The sequence below is a fragment of the Apium graveolens genome, unplaced genomic scaffold (assembly GCF_009905375.1).
Source record: "Apium graveolens cultivar Ventura unplaced genomic scaffold, ASM990537v1 ctg6510, whole genome shotgun sequence".
NCBI classification, from domain to species: Eukaryota; Viridiplantae; Streptophyta; class Magnoliopsida; order Apiales; family Apiaceae; genus Apium; species Apium graveolens.
In genome coordinates, this window is record NW_027419549.1 from 29,282 (window position 1) to 50,456 (window position 21,175).

At 35.6% G+C, this 21,175-nt stretch overlaps 1 protein-coding gene, 1 long non-coding RNA gene and 2 pseudogenes across 13 annotated transcripts; 2 read left to right on the forward strand and 2 right to left on the reverse strand.

Annotated features, from left to right (window-relative positions):
* Positions 1-2,414: 2,414 nt before the first annotated feature.
* Positions 2,415-4,662, reverse strand: LOC141703314 (phosphatidylinositol/phosphatidylcholine transfer protein SFH10-like). 4 transcript variants are annotated; one of them, XM_074506863.1, is made up of 6 exons: positions 4,252-4,360; positions 4,074-4,154; positions 3,139-3,216; positions 2,947-3,048; positions 2,816-2,865; positions 2,415-2,637 (listed from the first exon to the last, which is right to left on the reverse strand). In XM_074506863.1, the coding sequence occupies exons 2-6, from the start codon at positions 4,095-4,097 to the stop codon at positions 2,616-2,618; spliced, it is 276 nt and encodes a 91-aa protein (XP_074362964.1). In that variant the 5' UTR covers positions 4,098-4,154; positions 4,252-4,360; the 3' UTR covers positions 2,415-2,615. The 4 variants fall into 4 exon arrangements, with proteins under 4 accessions (XP_074362964.1, XP_074362963.1, XP_074362965.1 ...); XM_074506862.1 differs by having other exon boundaries at positions 2,415-2,648; XM_074506864.1 differs by lacking the exons at positions 4,074-4,154; positions 4,252-4,360 and adding an exon at positions 3,531-3,984 and having other exon boundaries at positions 2,415-2,648.
* LOC141703315 (uncharacterized) lies at positions 4,663-12,642 on the reverse strand. 9 transcript variants are annotated; one of them, XR_012567444.1, is made up of 6 exons: positions 12,381-12,641; positions 10,854-10,987; positions 9,506-10,756; positions 8,172-8,294; positions 5,099-5,640; positions 4,663-4,700 (listed from the first exon to the last, which is right to left on the reverse strand). It is a non-coding gene; the product is annotated as an uncharacterized LOC141703315 (long non-coding RNA). The 9 variants fall into 9 exon arrangements; XR_012567450.1 differs by lacking the exon at positions 4,663-4,700 and having other exon boundaries at positions 4,975-5,640; positions 9,506-10,025; positions 10,650-10,756; positions 12,381-12,642; XR_012567451.1 differs by lacking the exon at positions 4,663-4,700 and having other exon boundaries at positions 4,975-5,640; positions 9,506-10,068; positions 10,650-10,756; positions 12,381-12,642.
* Positions 12,643-14,212: 1,570 nt separating this feature from the next.
* On the forward strand, positions 14,213-16,349 carry LOC141703329 (KIN17-like protein; annotated as a pseudogene).
* Positions 16,350-16,365: 16 nt separating this feature from the next.
* Positions 16,366-18,301, forward strand: LOC141703325 (ureide permease 1-like; annotated as a pseudogene).
* The last annotated feature ends 2,874 nt before the right edge of the window (positions 18,302-21,175 follow it).

The following is a 21,175-nucleotide window of genomic DNA, read 5'->3' on the forward strand; positions in this document are numbered from 1 at the left end:
TGTCTTATGTTACCCAAAATGGAACAATTGCATCCGAGCCGTCCATATGTAAAGATCCGAAGACAATACTGGTGGAAGAAGGACACCCAGCCCCACAGTCGATCCAAGCCGTCCAATCACTCACCAACCAAGAATGATCAAAGGTTAGGATGAAGAGGTACAAACCCCAAAAACCCTAAATCTCGGGACCTATAAAAGGACCCCAAAAAGAGGATTTTAGGGGTTGAAAAACATTTAACTGCTACACACCTATACACACACCACTATACATATTTTGAAAAGCTCCTTCTTCTCTCTTCTTCTTCTTCAAGAAACCACGTGGACAGGGTTCTAGCATATGTGAGAGAGGAGAAGACCCGGGAAGAAACAGAGTTATCATCATCTAATTCAAATATTTATTATGTATTATTGAGGATCTTCATTATTTAAATTAAATAAAGTTCCATTCCATGCATACTTTAGAATTCTATTATACAAGTACTGTTTCACATATCAATCTTGAGATATTCGTAATTTCATAGAATCATAGTAGAGTATAAAATAATAGATTTTTTGTATACGATGAAGCAAGAAAAGATACTCTATATACACGATGTTGAATTCTATGCCATAGTCCAAGCCCTTCGTCATTGACATCCCTACCTCATTTAAAGAAAATTTATACTAATTTATGATCATGAAACTCTAAAACATATCAACAATCAAGGAACCTTAGGTGAAAGACATGCAAAATGGATTACACTTTACAAGAATATGCTTTCATATTAAGACATAAGGTGAAAAAAAATAATCAAGTGGTCGACGCACTTACTAGGATAGTTTCTCTTCTCAACTCAACAAGCATGGAGCTTGATGTGTTCAATTCCATTCCAGATATGTACCGCAAAAATTTAGATTTGGGCATATTTGAGAAAAGTGTAAATTTGGACCAAAAAGATGATTATATACATCAAGATGATTTTTTGAGTAACCGCTCGCGTATTTCAAAATGCTCTTTTAGAGAATATATTACTCTCTTCGTCCCTAAAAACGTTTTCTATTTGTGTTGGACACGTTTATCACCGCACACTTTTGATTGTTAATATCTTTAATTTCGTATTACTATTAAATATAAAAATTTCATTATATTAAAGTACTCATAAATACGGATTGTTATCACTCATGATTATATTTAATTTTATAGATTAAACATAAATTAATAGTCAATCGCTTTACATGAATAGTGTCAAAAGTCAAAATAGGAAACGTATAATGGGACGGAAGGAATATTAAAAAGCTACGAGAACTTGGTGAACACTTTGGACGAGGTAAACTTTTATTGATCAAAGATAAGTATTTTTGGGAAAATATTTATCGAGATGTGAACCATTTTTTTTTTTGAAAAGATGTTGAATATGCCAGACACGCAAATGAGGTGTCCAAAACACATGTTATTAGCAGCCAAGAACCATGCCAGAGAGTTTATACTTTATACAAATGAAATGAGAGGAAATTGGATATAGTCCTTTCTAAAAATACAAAATGCTTTACACTGGGTACTTAACAAGGTAATTCTGAAATGAAAATAATGACATATTTACCAACTTCTAGCTTAGCACAGTATATACCTCCACTAATACATTCAACTTTGCACTCTAGAAAATAACTTCTTTTTCTTCTTCTTCTCCATGAAGGCTATGAGGTGTGCTTGTTGCACAAGGGCATCATCAAGATCCTGAACAGATACCATGATTAGACATAGGTGCAGCAACATATATGAACACCATTCAAGATTTGTTGTTTCTTTGATCTAATCATCAATTAATAATTTTTTTGAAAAAAACAACTAACTATACCTTTTTGGGTAGCTGAAATCTCTTGTTCTAGATCATGGACACGAGAGAAAGCTGCATTCGGCATTGTTGCCGGTTTTCTGGTCTGAGAATGATGACGTGTTCTCCTCAAGATTGCTTATACGCTTCATCTTCATTAAGTAGTCATTGTGAGATACAGTTACTGAAGGGCATATTGTAGGGGATGTGCCGGACCTCTAACAGAATCATCAGCACCAGGCATAGAGCTGGAGTAGAGAGTGGCAGCAGTAAGCCTTCGGTAAACATTTCTAGTCAGTTGGACTATAGCGCAATGCCCATCAAAAGGGTCATCATCCCATTGAAAAATCTGGCTGCTTAGGTCCATCACTTGGCTTGCATGATTATGGATCGGGTAAAAGTGTTGAGGCTATCAGATGTAACAAAAAAAAATATTGAATTCATAATTCAAGTTGATACCAGAATGCCCTGACACTCAAATTAATGATTATGAATAACATTAAAAGAGCTAAAGCAAAACAAAAACAAAAAAATCATTAGGAATACTTATCTGAATATAGCAAGGTAAGATAATGTATATACCTTGGGAAAGGGCAAACTTGTCAGCTTGCACGGAGTTTGTCCAAGTTGCAAGTAATATTTGTAAGAAACAAAGTACAGAGTATTAAATAATAAAATAATGAATCCCCATTTCCCAGATATTAAAATTTGAAAACTGAAAGAAGACAGAATACAACCTTCATGATCTCAGGATCATTCCATGGCCCCTTATCCGATTGCATACAGCCACCTTTCTTTGCGCAATCACAAGTACCTCCTAAAAACTCTGGGAGCTCACTAGAGAAAGAAGAGATTAGCTTTAGGTGCCTAAGAGATGCTCAAGTGGAGAATGCATGCCCATTTTGAAAGGATTTACATAAAATTATTTCATAAAACCTAACAGCTCTTTTCCTGAACGACATTCAGAAAGGAATGTTACACGTATTTTATATTTTGAAGTTTACCTAGCATCAATTATCTCCAGCAACTTGCTTTGGTACTTATTTCCAAGGACCTGGTATACAAAGCCATTACCTTGTTTAGCAGGTTGACTTCACTACTATCAGAATCATTGTTATCATGGATACAAACATACATTGATCTTGGCAGTAGTTTTTGGGTCAAGGAATGATTTGACTGTGTTCCACAGTAGCCTGAATCCAGAGCCAGCATTAATGATGTACATGCGGCACAAGGTCTACAGTAAATCAAGTAATAAGGAGTTAAAAACTTCAGGCACAAATTAGGAAAGACTAAGAAATTAGTGTAACTACAGAGAAGTTATTACCTCGGGGTGATTATTACCATCAATACTCTGAATACGTTGGAAAAGGTCCCTGGCCGCTTTATTAAAACTTTTCAGTCCCTGCCATTCAACCACGTAGGTAACTCATTTCAATTTTACAGCACAGTACCTCTCAATATTAAGCCATGTCTTCTTTTCAGATGGAATAAGAAAAAGCAACGTGAAACGCGATAAAATGCTAAATATTACAAAGGTAAGACGACTCAACAAAATCCATTGGTGTGCTATAAAACAAGCAACAGAAATTTGGAGACTGAAATGCATTTAAAGTAAAAGATAACAACTATCCCAACTATGCGCCATCAAAATTTCAGCAACCCTACGTATTATGAGAATATCCACATACCACCCCTTGTACATCAAGAATGGTTTACCACCCCTTGTACATCAAGAATGGTTGTGCTTTGATCAATATGTTTCTTTGCAGCAATTGAGCAGGCTGGAAATTTATCATTAAAGTTCCTCTCAAATTCTTGAACATGATACTTAACATAGCGGTCTAGTGTAGTGGCTTGCATGATCTTGTTAGCATCAACTTTACCCAAACTTTCAATATAAACTGGTTGTCCATCTTTATCAACTCCATGATGACCTTGAGGATAGTATAACATTATCATCCATATGGATTTATATATATAAATTAGAAACATTGAAATCTTACACTTGGTCGATAGATGGGAAACCAAAACCTGAGACGAGGATCTAGCCTAAAAAGTCAACATTTCGCAGAGCAATAATGTAAGTTCATTTTATCAGTAAATAATGTAAGATATTTTTAGAATCTTTAATGTTTGATTTTACAAATGCTTTAAGCTTAGTTAAACTAATTTGGAGCCAAGAATCTCTTAAACCAGTAAGCTGAGTCCTTCGCATATCTTCTGAGCTTGTCATGGTAATCAACATAATACAGACCAAACCTTGAACTGAATCCAGATGCCCATTCAAAGTTATCCAAGAGAGACCAAGCAAAGTATCCTTTCACGTTACATCCATCTTCCCTGTAAATTACAAGGCTTGGTCAGATTTTTTAAGTATCTTCATTAACTAATGACATTAGCAGATTTAACATGTCTACTAAGCAGTGAATTGGCTTACGTGATAGCTGCAAGCACGTTTGTCAAGTAATCGTTATGGTATTTGATCCTTTTCTCATCCTTCAGCGCATCCTTAATGGAAATAGATGAGTTATTTGCATCATCCATACCTAGCATGAACATTTAGAAAAGAGGAATAAAAATAAAGTCAGATTGGCTTTTTTTTTTCCAAAAAAAACTTGTTCTGCAGAGTGTTATTGAGTAACCAGTTTTACCATTTTCAGTTATTATGACTAAGGGATTCCCATATCTTGTCTTCACATAATTCAGAAGACTTCTCATTCCCCAAGGTACTATGTACAACCATATCGAATTGGCCTGCATTTCAAAACGACAAAGCTGAATATGTCATTACACAAATTGGAAACTGTATCATAGTCTTTATGAGTTATTTCTGTAATGATGATAGATCAGTTACCCGATCACCAATAGGTTTCCCGTCTTTGAATGCTGGAAAACAATATAGAACATCATAATATTCCTTTAAAAGAATCACAATTTTTTTACTAAAAGTGAAGTCTAAAACAAATTGTAACACATGAAAGTTATCCCTGTCATGAGACAAATGTTCAAATGAAGGTACAAAGTAACATTTATGAAGATCCCCAATAACCTGTCTGAGGGCTATGTTATGTAACAAAGAAAAGTAGAAGTTGGAGATAATTTTGGGGAGTCTAACCATTAATGTTTCCTTCCTTATCTCTCCATGGATAAAGAAAATAAATCATGAGGAAGGTATGTTACTTTGAGGAACCAGGGGTTAATACATTCATTAAGAGAGATAAAAAGAAGACGGAAACAAGTAAACAATTTACATCTTTATCCATAGGTTGGATTCATGAGAATACCTCTAAGTCTATACTGAGACTTGTCATGCCGCTCCACCAGTCGGCAACTAGTCTAGTAGGCAGTCAAGGAAGGCCGACTAGAGTATTTGACTAGGTGCATGTCAATATTTCAGTCACCTTGTAGACTGTACGGTCTACCAGTCGACTAGTCGGGTTGCTTGGTTCGAGTCACCGACTGGTTGAATAAAATGAACAACAGAACTTACATTTTAAATCCTAATCAGGATGGATTTTATACTTTTACTTCAGTTATGAATTGTCCCAACCATGATCAGGCTAGATTTACTGCAAGTGGCTAATTACAAGCATCAAAACATTTCAAAAATCACTTAGCATCAATTATAGAAAAGTTAAAGCCATAGTAGCCACCTATCCTCTGTCAAATCATTATCAGCTACAATGACAAAGATTCCCTTCCAATAGAATATCCAAAATAGCTGCAACAGCTTCAACTGTGTGAGGTGTCCTTGAGAACCAATAGTAACAAACTCAAACATTTTAAAGGTGTTTTGTCCCTTTATTTCGTGTGCGCATAATTCATTCTGGTAGTAAGAAAATAATGAGAATATCATATAAATAAGAAAGAGACAAACCTCAGAGCAACTATCTGACATAATATACTGATAACTGATACAAATACTATGTGGAGAATTTCCATAGTAAAATCAAGTTCAAATTACCTTGTGCTGAAACAATTTTTGACATGTTTCAGAATTGAACAAGTCCATATTAAAAGATGTTATTGTAAAGGTTGAACTAAAACACTCTAAACAATTAAATCAATCAATCAATAGCAAGTCCATTAATCTAATTTTAATATTAATCTATTCAGTTCATCAATAATATTTACAATTGCATATACATATATCTAAAACAGACATCACATCACATACCAACCAACAGAATCGGATCCAGCGATTTACAGAGAATATCACATGTTTTGAATCAAATTACAATCACATACCCAAGTTTTAAACGAATCACAAAACAAGAAACAGACTAATTTAATTTTGTGAGTACTTTGTGAGGCGGAAGCGGAGGCGGAAGGCAGATGAGTAACGAGGGAGGGGGTGACTGTGTAATGTATTTCTTCGCAACTGCTACTTACCAATTTCTAATACATAAATTAGTTGTATTTTGAGTTTTTTCGATAATATATATTAATTAGCGTAGAAGCCCGTGCCTTAAAATTCCGTGCAAGGCACGGACCTTTATGTTAACTCATACAAAGTACGGGCGTAACTCATAACATCAAATATCTTTAAATACTTAAATATTTATAAGCACTCTGCAAAAGCAAAGGTGAAAAAGATAGCTGAAATTTGGATTGAGAAAAAGAAATTTAAAAAAAATGAAATCATACCAAGTTTGAATGTTCATACAAATTATGATGGATCATGCACAAACCTTATTAGCTAAAGTGGTGTGGTAACTTTTTTTAAAACCACAGGGAAATACATGTGACGCAGGTGGTCTGTATATCTAAAATGTATATAATTTATTAATAAAATTAAACAAATGTACAAAATATAATTTCAAACTAATATGATGTTTTAAACAACTTAAACTCATAGAGAAATTATTATAGTCAAATTTCATGACGAGCATAAGTTCAAAGTCTAAAATTGGATGTCGGGGGCATAGATACAAACCTGACTATTATCTATCATCGCAGAAGCTGTTTTGAGGAAAGATTATAGTTCTCAGGTATCCAATCAATTAATCCCATAAGGTATCCAATCAATTACCAATAAACTGGGAAGCTTTAGCAGAAATGAAAGAGTAGGGTGGGGGAAAAGGGGGGAAGCAAATAAATGGAAGGCTTCGACTCGCTACGCTGACAAATGCCTCAACCTTTCAAATGATTTATAATTCTCGAATTCAATTAAAAAGAATAATAAAAACGAGCTTTCCAGAGGATCCTATAGTTGCGACATCTTTGTATATATGCCTTGACCAATATGATACTCCTTTTTTGTTAATCATTTTGACTAAATTCTAAGAGTGTTGTATCTCCCAAACAAAGTTAGTATGTACTCCTTATAATACATCCATCTCCCAGAAACTTGTTTAAAACAAAAGCTTTCAGTCATATATGAGCAACATTTATATTGGGAATAATGTTAAAGTCACACCTAGGTAAGAGACAAGAGAACTTATTAAATGAATAAATTATGTCATTACAAGGATTTATCCAGGCTAACTGCGTACACTTTTCATATACTAATCTAATCAGATGATGAAAGAAATATTTGGAAAAACTCTTAATTTGTGGGTCAAAGCTTTCCAAAATTTCCGTCCCCCCATAATTGCTTAAAAGAAAGATTATTATCTTGACCAAACCAAGAAGGAGGTAACTGAATTTATACATAATGCAAATGAACACTAGGAAAAATATCTTCAGAAGAGAGCCTGGGAAACACAATTCTAAAATTGGAAAGAAAATGGAAATTATTGACAAAGTACATTTCTGGGATATTGCACTAATTAGGATATATTAGTTCTAGTCTTTCTAACTTTGACACCATTGTTTATCTGCAATTTTTTGGTTATGCAATCCACATCTTTAATGATTTTACACAAACATGATGTAACAGATTTTGGTTTAAAATAGCAGAAAAATATGCAGAAGTAGCAGTAAATTAACCAAATTTTGATTAAATGTAGTTGTTTCTTATTTTAAATAACGGATTTTAAAAAGAAATATGCAGATTCTGGGAAGAAACAATTATAAGTATGGCAACAGAAAAAATAGTCAGATTCTGGGCAAATGCAACAGTATTAGAAGTGCAGATTCTAAATCAAGCTAGAATATGTGCAAATTCTGTTTCAAAACAGCAGCATACACACACACACACATATATCTCTGTGTTGTGTGTGTGTATAATTTGTGCAAAGAAGCAGCAAAAAAGTATATTGCTCTAAAGTACCTTATGCTACGAGAAATAATAATTATCGAGCTACTCGAGATCCACAATTTTAGAAGTACCCCGGTTGTCTACAAAATACTTTTCTTTCGTAGTATTTTGCAACATTTGTTGTCTTGTAATATATGAAAGTATAAGTAGATTACCTCAGTTCAGCTCAACTCAACGTATCCACGTACTCATCCATGAGAGCCTGGATGTACATCTTTTCCTTTCACGTTTGTTTGTTCTTTGGTCACTGTAAAGTTAAGTGTAAGATTTTTCTAGTCCTAAAAACAATGAATTCAAAATTAAAATAGCAGAAAATTAATTACAAGAACATAACAAGTTATGTACTACAACAAAATACTACACAATGAATTTGGTCTTTGGAAAAAAATCATGGAACAAGATTAAAACATATGCTTAGATCTTTATTGCGAACAATAAATGTAATGAAATAGTATTTATATAGAATGTGTAGATAAATTTCTTTAACCAAAAATGAATGCCTTCATTGCAACCATATTCCAAGTAATTATAAGAGAAACTCTAGTAACATCTTGACAGAAATATAAACATAAGAGAAAGTCAACAAACTGGTGTTTTCTACAAAAGATAGAAGGAACGGGAAGGGGGATTGGTTCCCTCACTTTCTCAACAATCAATCGCACTAAACATAATTAGGGCCACACATTAGAATAAGAATATGATTTAAGTAAGATCTTTAAGAAAGCATGGAGGACCTAATTATGTGATGTACGTACAGCTTCTACATACAGATACATGTATTTGGTTGTGGCATCTGTTATTATTAGTGAAGTAGGGATACATCAGTCATTTCACGTACAATTATTTATCCCTTTTTAACCTTGGTTGCCTTCTAATATATAAAGGTAGATGAACCATTTTTTTCGGGATATTACTAAAGAAAATGAATCTACTAACTATGAAGCAACTTGCGTAAAAAAGAGCACAAGCAATTAAGATGTCACCATGCCTTGAAAAGTCACCGGTTACCGACTCCTTCCGTAGAGAGAATTTTGTTTCCAGGAATTCACAAACAAAATATTACTAAAGCAACATATTTCAAAGAAGGATAGTACTAAATAGGAACTGAATTAAAAATTTATTATTGTACAAATTGTGTTTTACCATATATTTATTAACAAGCTCAACAATGATCTACTTTATCCAATGTTTTTTAATAACCAAACTTTTGTCTGCCTACAAAATTAAATACGCTACAACAATCTGATATTGAATCATTAGTAAAAGTGGAAAGCTGGGGCACTAACCGTGTTCACCAGTCCAGTATAAGCTGCTATGTATATTGTGCCAAATATCTAAAGTTATGTGGAGGTTCAATACTTCCCACATTTAACAGGTAATTTGAACCAAGGGTAATATTAAAACCGGAAGCAAGTAAAAAATTAAGGTCTATTACAGTACACATTTCTGTTAATATCATAAGCTTTTGAATCTAGTGCAATCAGTTGACCAAAAATTGCAAGCTTTTCCCGCGTGTTTTTTATCGATAATAGCTACCAAATTAGATCAAAATCATCCGCAACTTCTGCCTAATGTACAGTTAAATGAAGCCGATCTATTGCATACCTGCCGGTGTGCAACTTCCAGCTCCAGGTAACCAACCAGGTCAGTCAACATCGAAGAAGTGCTAAATCCTTTTAAATCACATTCAAATATAAATTGAATATAGACCGTCGTGAGATACAAATACACTATACAGCTACATAGTGCACGCCAATTATTTTTTTTTAAAGTTCAGGTTTTGGGGCTAATTCTTGTAAATTAATGCAGTGCTGATGTCAAGAGTAAAATTTATTAGTTAAACGATCGATATATTATACAAAAAATATATATTAATTAAAGTACAACAGCTGAAGAAGATTTGTTTCCCAGGTGGGAACGTTGTTATACCTTGTGTGATGAAGGATCATTACCACTTGTATTAGTTACATCAACTCATGCTTTCTTAAAATTTTATATTAGCTCCTGGCCTGTGAGTTGCACATGACTTTTGTCAGCAAAACTGATCTAGGCCTGCATATTATCTTCTTCTCACCCTTTGCATTGTTAGTCATAGAAAGCATATAGAAGAAAAATTATGGCCCCCAAAAGAAACAATTTCGTAATGTATTGATAATAATATGAAATGCTCAATCATCACAAATTTAGTCATCTTTTGATTTATTGTTAGTTGAAATAAGAAAGATATCAAGAAGATTCTTTCTTTTCAGTAAGCAACACGTCAATGAAATCAAATGGTGACCCTAAACCTTTTTCTCCCCTTTTTTATAGACCCAAATTTCTCTCTTCCACAATCTTTCTTACCACCATAAACAATTTTCGTTTGGCTAGTTTACATGAAAAAACTAAAAAACCCCTAAACAGTAATGTACTGTACAAAACAATTACATCCGCACAGGCAGTTACCATATGTTGCAATTACTTTTTAATCCTTGGTCCATGGAATTAAATAGGTATCAAAATTCAGTACAAGCCCAATCATACGCTCTAACATTAAAGTGCAGCAGAACAAACCAATTGGAAGCTAGAAAAACAAACAAACATCATTTGTCACAATAACAATTAATATAAGCAGATATATACCTAATTCCCACCTTCAATAGCTGTAGATCTTACTCCACACCCTCCTTGTAATCAAGTAACCACAATGAACGACCACGTCATATCTGATTTAAAATAGGATGGGTAATCTCCTCAAATCCTAAAATATTTAAAGGCACAATATTTAAATAAAAAAAAGAAACTCAAAAAAGTATGAAAGACTAAATCCCATATTAAAAAGAATTTTTTAATCTTACCAAAAGTAAAAGTAAAATGTAGTTCCTAGTAGAAATCAAACAAAGTTAAAAAGCTAGAAAAAACAATCAAGTAGTGTATGGGCGCACAACATTTTCTGGACTGGTAGGTCACAACAACCTAAATGACCTCATTCCTGCAATTACAAGACAAATTTTTATGAAGTTAGCCAACCAACAAATTAAATAAGACTATCATAATATTCCACTTACTTTCTTAGTGACAAATCCATCATTATGTTAATATAATATGCAGTCACAAGTTTATCAGATCCCTTTGTAAGCAAGAATAAAAAAACACATTAGATAACTAACTACTCCTCTTTAATACAATAGATTAATCTTTTATAAACAACTCATTCATAAAAACACAAAAAAATAATAATAATTGGAGCACAAGACATGCTATGAGCCTATAACATGGCAAATGATAACATTGTTATAAGCAGCCTGCTTTCAGTTCACATGCTGAAATAAGGAATGACACAAGCAATCGGTGAAACGTACAGTTTGTGTTATTCAAACCATATTCCTAGATCTATGAATACAAATTGTAAGTTTGTGACAACGGAATGTTGTGGTAAAAAGGTGAGACTCGATCATGATTATTCTAATCCAGTTTATATCCTGAATCACTTTATATTCAAGGGTTGAATGATTGAAGTCTTTTTAGAGGTACAGAGTAATTTTTGGACTTAGTATTGTTTCGGGTAATGGCGCTTAGTATCACAATTTGGGGAGAAAAGGCCCTGAATCTCACGCGCGCTGAAATATGGCCTTTTCTATCACTTAAAAACGCAATTTTTTTTGCGTTTCCAATTCAAACGAAAAACGCATCTATTACTTGCGTTTAAGAGTTATAATTGATTTTATTTGCTTGTGAAATAATTCAGAAAACGCTGTTTAATTTTGCGTTAATGGTTCAACGCAAGATTTTGATGCGTTTATTTGAAGGCCACGCATCAGTTATTTGCGTTTGTGCTGATTCAAAAAAATAATATGGTGCACTTGGGAATCGAACACTGGTGACCAAGCGCACATAGCACTGATGTGTACCACACAACCACTACGCTAGCACTGTCATATGTAAATAAATATAAACGCAAAATTTATTAACGTTTTTGAGTGATAGAAAAGGCCATATAATCCAACTTGTGAGATTTTGGGCCTTCTCTCCCCAAATTGTGAGAATAAGGGCCATAATTCTATTGTTTCATAGCGTAGAACTATTTCGGCTTACTTTTCATGTGGCACAAATATACAGATCCCCAATTCTATTTTTAGAAAAATACTTTTCTTTCCGATAGCGTTCTGCAAGCCAACACTTAAAGGAGTTTCACTAAACACTTGAAGATAATTTAAAGTTTAATAACTGCTCAGTTTAATAAACTATATTACACTGTAGATGGACATGTGTAAGCAATTACATAAATAAAACATGAATCATGTACCTATATTTGAACAAACTATAAGAAAATAAAAATGCAAATGATCGGAACTTTTAAGATTATGAAATTGAAAAAAACTTACAAAAACAAATGAACGAAGCTGTTTTAGTTTCTAATTGGAATGGATCGGTAACAGAAGTAATGGCAGATTGTAAACAACCTATTTACATACACTTGTTGGAGAAACGAGTATAAAACCATGGAGACACCATCGGCCGGAGGAGGAGCGACGGTGATTTCGGAAAAGGTGCGATTGTGTGTGTGTCTAATTTAGGGTTAGGTTTTTTTGATAATTTTGGGTTAGGCTTCAATCTGGGCTGGCCTTCAAATAGTTAATGTGGGTCAAAAAAGTTCGATTCATTTAATTTATGGCCTCGGTGAGCAACGGGTCAGAACCGGACCGAACCGAAAGAACCGAGAACCGAAATAACAATATTTCAAGAATTGAACCGGACCCGTTTATATGTAAGATCCGAACCGGAACCGTCGAACCGAACCGAAAGAACCGAATTTATATTTTTTTATATTTATTTATTTTTCATATTATTTTATATTATAACTTTTTAAATTTTGACTAGTTTTGATTATTTATGGAGGGTAATTTAGTAAAAAAAAGATTTTTATTAGTGGCGGATCATTTTAAATTCGATTATTTTCTAATATATAAGAACAAAAATATTTATAAAAATATTCGAAACTCCAAATATATTTAAAGAAACGAGTAATACAATAAAATTCATATTTTCTTAAAATTTATCAAAATATTATAAATAAGAAAACATAATACGTAATATATATACATATATTTATATATATATTTGTATTTATTCATTTATATACGGTTCGGTTCTTACGGTTCTAGTATTATAAGAACCGAACCGAACCGAGAACCGAAATTTCTAGAAAAACAAGAACCGAACCGGACCCGAATTGGTGAACAACCGAACTAGAACCGTAATTTTTGATCGGTTCGATTCGCTTCTCGGTTCTGAACCGGGAAATGCTCACTCATAGGCTTGAGTTCGACTCCGCTCGGCTCGTATTTGAAACTCGTGTCCGGCTCATTAGTTAACGAGCTCGAGCTCGAACACGTTTTTTTGTTCGATAAGAAAGCTCGGCTCGGCTCGGCTCGGCTCGGCTCGTCAGAAAAAAAAAAAAAAACTCGGCTCGTTTATGTCAAAACTCGACTCGGCTCGATTCGTGAACAGCTCTAGTAAAATGATAACTAAGGTTGAGGGTGGCATATTAGTTATTCTCTATATAAAAAAATTTATAACCGTCGATTCACTCCAACGGGTGAGAACTAAATGGTTGGCTATTATAATATAAAATACTGATCGACTATTATTGGCTAAACCTGTAATGGTATACGGAATTGCTATATATAAAAATAAAGTAATTTTCTAATTTTTTTAAAAAAAAATAATAATTTCTTTTTTTCGCAAAAAAATTATATTTATTATTTATATGAGTCAAAATAATCATAGTTTGACTATAAATAACTAATTAGTAACATGAATAGAAATTATAAAAAATAATCATTTATTAAAAGATAAAACTTATTTATAGAGTGTTTTAAAAATTATTTAATTTTTCGAAAATAATCATTTATTAATAGGTAAAAATTATTTGACCGATTTAATTATTAATATTTTATTAAGTTTGTATATTTTTATTATAAACAAGGTTAGTAATATATTGGACTTGATCCGATTTTCAATCGGAGTCTGATTTGTACATTATCCGATAATATAAATACCTATATTGGCACAGAGGCTTGAAGCTGAATTGACATCGACACTTTTGTAAGTCTCGAACTGATTATTGTATTGTTTATATTCTATGGTTTAATTGATAAACATACTCGTTATTATTTGAATTGAATTGTGCGCTGTTATTGTCTGAATCGGCGGGATGGGAAAGAATGATTTTTTAAGCCCAAAGGCAATAGCAAATCGAATGAAAGCAAGAGGGCTTGAAAAACTACAATGGTGTTGTCAGATGTGTGAAACAATGTCGAGATGGGAATGGATTTAAATGTCACTGTATGAGTAAAGGTCATTAACGTCAGATGCATGTGTTTGGTCAGAACCCTAATTTTGTTGTTGAATGTTATTCGCAGGAGTTTGAATTTACGTTTTTGGAGCATATCAAGAGGAGTCATGGGTTTAGTCGTGTTGCGGCTACGTCTGTTTATAATGAGTATATTGCTGATAGGCATCTTCATATGAATTCTACGCAGTGGGTGACGTTGACTGGTTTGTTAAGTATTTGGGCAAGACGGGGAAGTGTAAGGTGGAGGAGACGTTCAAGGGGTGGTTATTAGGTATGTTAATAGCGATTCAGAGAGGTTGTTTAGGGACAAGAGGAAGAGGGTTAGGGCTGATTTGGTGGATGATGAGAAGCAGGATAGGGAGATTATGAGGCAGATTGAGCGTGCGCAACAGAATATGACAACAACAACGTTGACGAATGAGGCTAAGTTGTTTAAGAGATGTGAAAGTGATGGTGGCAAGATTAAGATTAAGCCTGGGGCGGTGACCAAGAGTATTGGTAACAAGGAAAAAGGGGAGCGTTTGAGACTGATTTTTTGTTGGGTATAATCTAACTACACAACAACAATGGGCAGTTATATATATATAACAAGAACATGGCAAATAACCAACTAACGAAATAAAACACGAAGGCAATAACAAATTATAAAGACTGTAATTGACAAAGAAAGTAAAGAAAACTTATCTCTTATCGCTTTCCAGATTCTGATAAGAAGAAGAACACAACAGCTGAGTCGCCAAACCCTTCAAGAGGACTTGACTGTTCTTGAAGAGATTATTGCCCCCACTTAAGCTGTGATGGAATGCAGCAATATCGCTTCCAGGATAAAACAGAAAACAGATCAATCTGGCCACAGAACCAACAATGATCAACAGCGACTCGCACCTCAGTTTGCAAAAAAACCTATGCAACTCATATATGTTTGCGAGGTAGGCACCGAGACTTGTGTCATTTTTATCTCAAGTGTACCTCTCAATATATAGGCATCTCAAGTTACTCTTCTTCTATTTTACTCGATGTGGTACACCGAGTAACAAAACAGAAAAAGTAAAAAAAATGGGTTTTCCTTATTATTATATTATATCCAGATTACTTAATATTAATATTATAAAATATATATATTCAGAGTATGATTAAAATAATCCTTACTCAATATATTTTATATTAATAATTAAATAATCAATATAAATAATTACTTGTAATAGAAAAGAAAAATATAAGAGTTCTCATTAGCACTAGGCCACACAAGCATTCCACTTATGCTAGTAGTTGTAAACAACACTAACACAAAATGCTATAAACTCAATATCTTTCTTTTACAATACCAATATGGGACAAAATCCCCATAACTCATTTCAAACAAGCAACTTTGTCTCAATATATTCATGGATTCCACTAAGAAAAGATCTTAGATCTAAATATGAAAGTTTAAGTCCTCATGTCAAGGAACAACCTCCAAGTGTTAGTTTCCGGAAATCATATCAAGAACATATAAAATATGCCTCAAACTTTCCATTTTCTAATATTTTTGATGAGGGGAAACTGGGGGGAGTAAGAAGAAGAAACGTAAGAAAGATGCTACTAAGAAAACATCGGCTTTGGATGAGTTGATGAGGGAGCAAGAGATGGCCAAAGAGCATAGAAACAGGAAGGATTACTGGTTATGGGAGGGGATGTTGTTAAGGTAATGAGTAAAACTCTAGGTTATTATAAGCAAAAAGGCGTTGTTCGTAAAGTGATTCATAAGTATGTGGGAGAAATTGAAATGATTGACACTAAGCATGTCCTTAGAGTGGATCAAGAGGAGCTTCAGACAGTTATTCCCCAAATTGGCGGCCTCTTAAAGATTGTTAATGGTGCTTATCGTGGATCAAATGCCAAGTTATTAGCTGTTGATACAGATAAATTTTGTGCTAAGCTACAGATTGAGAAAGGAATATGCGATTAAAGGGTTCTGCCGGCTGTTGAATATGAAGATATGTTCAAAGCTCTCTAGTGACCGTAAGTATGTAATGTATTTTGATCTTGTATTGCTGTTTTTTTTTGTTCGTTATTTTCTAGTTCGTATCAAAATATTGAACATTTTTTACAGGGACTTACAAGTTCCCCTTTTTGAAGAAACTTGTCCAATAACAGTTGGAAGAGATATAGAGAATGTTTTTGGCATGACAGAGAAAGCAAAAATTGGAACTGTCGACTTTCTTTTAGAAATTGAAAATAGGAGAGCAATTAAGGTTTGTTTAAGCTTCATTTTTTATTAGTCATTTCCTAGATAACTTGTATCTTCTAATCCGAGGTCCAGGCGCATTTCTGCATCAAAATGTATTTGATTTGTGCCAGATTTTAGTCTCCTATTTTTCCCGCAAACTCACAACTTCGTTTTATGAAAACTTTTTCTTGATTTAAGGCATTTCTTGATGCGGTCCTTTAAACTGCTGTAGCATGATCCAATTATTTCAGCAATGTGCCGCTTGACCTGGTTGGTAAAACTTTTGTGCTTAAAACCTTCCCCGTATAGAAAATTGTCGATTTGTTGAATTTTTCACATTTATCTTGAAAGTTGGTAGCACGTCATACATCTCCATATGTATAAGATCATATGATCTTTTTCATTTGAGTAATCTTGTAGCTGGTTACTCGCATTGTCACGAAGATGTCGATGTCTGGAGGGGGGCAGCGGGTGCCCGTTCCCCCATCATTTCATTCTGGTCTACTGAGCAACTAATTATAATTTTTGGAAATAATGGAACCAATTTGGTTCAATTTGCTATTGGTTCCCACTTCCCCCACAATATACATTCATTTGAAAAAAACAAGAAATTATTTGGTTTATTTTGTCTAGTACTCCCACAAAACTACAGCTCTTATCTGTTGTATGTTCGGTTATCTAATATTATGCACTATGTTGTTCTATATTTACAGAACTTATTATAATTCGTCTCTTAATTCAAATTATGTTTTTTCCATTGTAGATTGCACTACATATCAACCACAGTTTGCTATAAAATTATTTTTTTGGTATCCCCATACAGAAATGTTTTTGCCTGTCACTGACTTGTGGTGACACTGTTTTTAGGTATTTGGGAGGAGCACCTATATTGGTTTGGGCATAACTTTCCTTTCAGGACTTTGCCTTTCTCTCTTTTCTCCAGCATTCAACCTAGCAACAAATGACCAATGGGACACTCTGAGAGAAGGTGTTCCTCACTTGAGTGCGTACACAGCATTTTTCTGGTTCTCAACCTTTTGTTTTGTGATAGCCATCATTCTGAATATCAACTTCATGTACCGACCTGTTTTGAACTTGCCTCAATCATCATTCAAGGCTTATCTCTCAGATTGGGACGAAAGAGGTTGGGCGTCACTGGCTGGACTTCTATGTGGCTTTGGAAACGGTCTCTAATTTATGGGAGGCCAAGCTGCTGGATATGCAACAGCAGATGCCGTCCAGGTAAATTTGCTAACTTTGCATCTTCCAAGTACTGTCACGGATGTAGATATTTCCCTGAATTTTTGCGCGTAATTTTGAAGTTCGGACATTGGAAGTATTATGAATAATTAGTCAATATGTTTCAACTAATAAATGTAACTCATGACAGGCTTTTCCACTTGTATGCACATTTTGGGGGATTATACTTTTTGGAGAGTACCGAAGGTCATCAAGAAGAACTTATATATTGCTTAGTTGCATGTTGTTAATGTTCATTTTCACAGTTGAAGTTCTCATGGCATTGTTTTGGCAACGGAGATGACTGTGATTGTATAATTTGAGTAAATGCATCAGGTTTTGTAATTTATGATGTCATGTCTCTGGGATACCTTCTGGCTTCTGTAAAAACACAAAAAGTAACAGGAAGATTGATGTGTAAATTCAAACAAATTCTTATGTAATAAACAAATAGTTTAGAAATCCAAATTCTTATGTAAAACGTATTGTTAAAAGAATAAAATTTACATTGTAATTTGAGTTTCTTGATTTTGAAGTATCTTGGCCATTGAATTTTCCATTGTAGTCATCCTTTCAGACAAGGCCTCAACTTTTCTAGAGAGGTCAGCCTCCTTCCTAAGTTTCAACAAAATTTCTCTATAGTGGATGCAGGAATTTGATCTTCCACTATCTTCTTGACATTGTCCTTAACTCCAATAATTTGTCCTTTAATGTCATCCATATATTGAGTTTGCTTCAAATGTTGATCCCTGTAGAGTTGCAGTGACTCAAATTTGAAGGGAGTAAGGACTTTATTTCTGCATCTGTACCTGTGTCAATGGATGATTTTGTCTGATTGATAAGCTTTATCAGAGTTGAAATGAGATGATGAATGTTGCTTTTCCTGTTGAACATCTATGCAAGTAGGTGTGAGCTTGAACTAGGGCCTTCACCTCCCCCTATGTTCCTTACCTCCTCATTAAATTTTATTCAGTTAAATTTTAAACCTCGCCCCGGGGACCATTACACAATCCACGTGTACTTAGAAAAAATTTACCCAGTTAAAATTTTATTAAAAGTTCTCAGCCCAACCCGGGGACGACACACAACCAAGTGTACTTAGAAAAATTTCAGCGAATGATAGCAAAAAACAGATACAGAAAGGGAAATATATTTACATGCTTGCCCAGGGCAAACCAAGCCCCGGACCAAATCCAAACCAGAGTCACACGAAATTCAAATAACAAGTTTAAAAGCCACAAGGGCTAAGTCTGCAACGATAACAAACTAAGAAAACAAATTACAAAGCACGAAGCCTGGATCTTCATTCTTCAGTTCTCGGGAAGAGGATAAGTCTTCCCAGGGACCTCTTCGGGAGGCGGAGGCGGCTGCGTCCCGGAGGTGCCCTCTCCGGCAGTTTTGGCCTCCTCACGACGGAGCTCTTCTATGAGGTACAACTCTATGAACCCGTCCATATCACCGTCCGGATTCTCATGCAAATAAGCAGAAGCAATGTCCCAACAAATATTGACCTTCTCAAAGATCTTGTTGTTGAGCTCCTCGTAATAGGTTGGAGTACCCCGAAAGGACTGAAGGACCTCCTCTGTCCGGGGCCTAGAAGCAAGCTCCTTCTTTAAGTTCTCCACCTCCGCCCGGAGGGATCCAACCATCTGCTCAGTAGCCCTCCCGAGCTTTCACCGCTTCAGCAACAGCCTGCTTGTGCTCCCGAGATTCCTTCTCCTTCACCTCCCGGTACTTGGCAAATATTTCCTTCTCACTAGCCAACTCCTTCACCGCTGTCTTATTCTTATCCTCCCTTATGCGGTAATTATGAAGGATGGTAGAGCAGCCGCTGATCCCGAGCGTTAGCCTGAAAGAAAATGACTCAGTACTGATCAAAGGGAAGAAGAAAAAAGATGATAAGGGAACACTCTTACCTCCGAAACATCCCGAACAAGATAATCAAAGAAGGTATCCAGATCCTCCTTGGCATAGCACTCGAAGTCAGCAGGGATGGCATAGTTGTCGAACATCTCGTTCCGACGATCATCCAGAGTCATTCGGGCCAACAGGCTCTTCAAGCATCCTCCTCCACCCAGCTTCTGGCTCTCCTCCTCAGTAGGGCCCGCGGCAGAAACCCTCCTACGCTGGGGAGTCCCGGAGCCACCAGCAGCATCTTCCGCAGCCCTCCTCCTGCGAGGGTTCAAAGCTCCAACCTCCTCTTCATCCAGCTCCAACACCTCTAATCTCCTCGGGCTCCGGGATAATAGGCATGGTAACCACTGGAACACTCTGCCTCACGCTGTTCCCCGAAGACCCAACATCCCGAGCCTCTGAACCACTACCCGCACCAACCTTCTTCTTACCCGAGTCCAGCTGCACAACACCACCGATCTTCCTGATCCTCCCAGCCAAATCCTTGAACTGTTGCGATATAGCGTGATGGAAAGGGTTAAGGAGCGAAAGACCTGCACAAGGAACAACAGTTTAGAAAGAATACGTCAGGCAAAGACATACATCAAGAAAAAGAACAAGGAAAAAACTTCTAAAGTAAAACACTTACATCCAACATTATATAATGTTTGGTTATCTAAAAAAGTATCCCGGGTCCACTGGGCACCCAGAGCCACCACAAAATCGTACATCTTCGCCAGGGCATCTCCACCGAGCCACTCGGTTGGGAACCTGTTATTTTTCAAAGCACTTTTATACACAGGCATAAACTCCAGGTCCCCACCCCAGACGAAGATGAACTCCTGGTGCCAGCCCCGGAGCGAGTTCAACATAAAGACATGTGCACTTTTGGCATCGGCAGAAAACCCACAACCATCTATGTGAATATGAACTCAAAAAGGGGAGGTAGGGTGGATTTCTTAATCTTAAAAAGGTAGTGAAAAAGCTTGAAGGTAGGGAGGTACTTCTTCACATGACAACAGACAAGGAACCAAGAAACCCACTTAACAGAATTCGGGGCCAACTGAATAAAGGGTATCCCGTAGACATCACGGCATAAAGACCTGATGAATTGGTGAAGGTTGGGCCTCATGCTACGAAGATGCTCTAGAGGAATAGCTACCCAACCAACCACAGGGACGGTGATAAACCCTCTCATGAGGCTCGGGCCACCTCCACCCCATATCATCCCCGAAGTGAAAAACGGCTTTCACTAAGTCATCTATTTGCTGGAAGGTATATTCCGAAAGGTCGGGGTGATGGGGAGCTGGAACATAGCCCATCCCGGGAGCGTTATAGAAAGCTGATCCATACGGACCCCATCATAAGGCTCTATTCCCCCGGGCCTATAAACAGCAGAAAGGTCCCTAAAATAGTAATCATGTGGTGGGACTATTCTCTCGGGTCTGAACAAAATAGTGGTCTATATCTTCCAAGACCCG

Coding starts and splice junctions, on each gene's coding strand:
- LOC141703314 (XM_074506864.1), bottom strand. CDS start 3,806: ATGTTTCTAATTTATATATATAAATCCATATGGATGATAATGTTATAC. Junction 3,049..3,138: donor ATGGTAATAATCACCCCGAG/GTAATAACTTCT, acceptor GATTTACTGTAG/ACCTTGTGCCGCATGTACAT. Junction 2,649..2,815: donor CTGGAGATAATTGATGCTAG/GTAAACTTCAAA, acceptor TTCTTTCTCTAG/TGAGCTCCCAGAGTTTTTAG.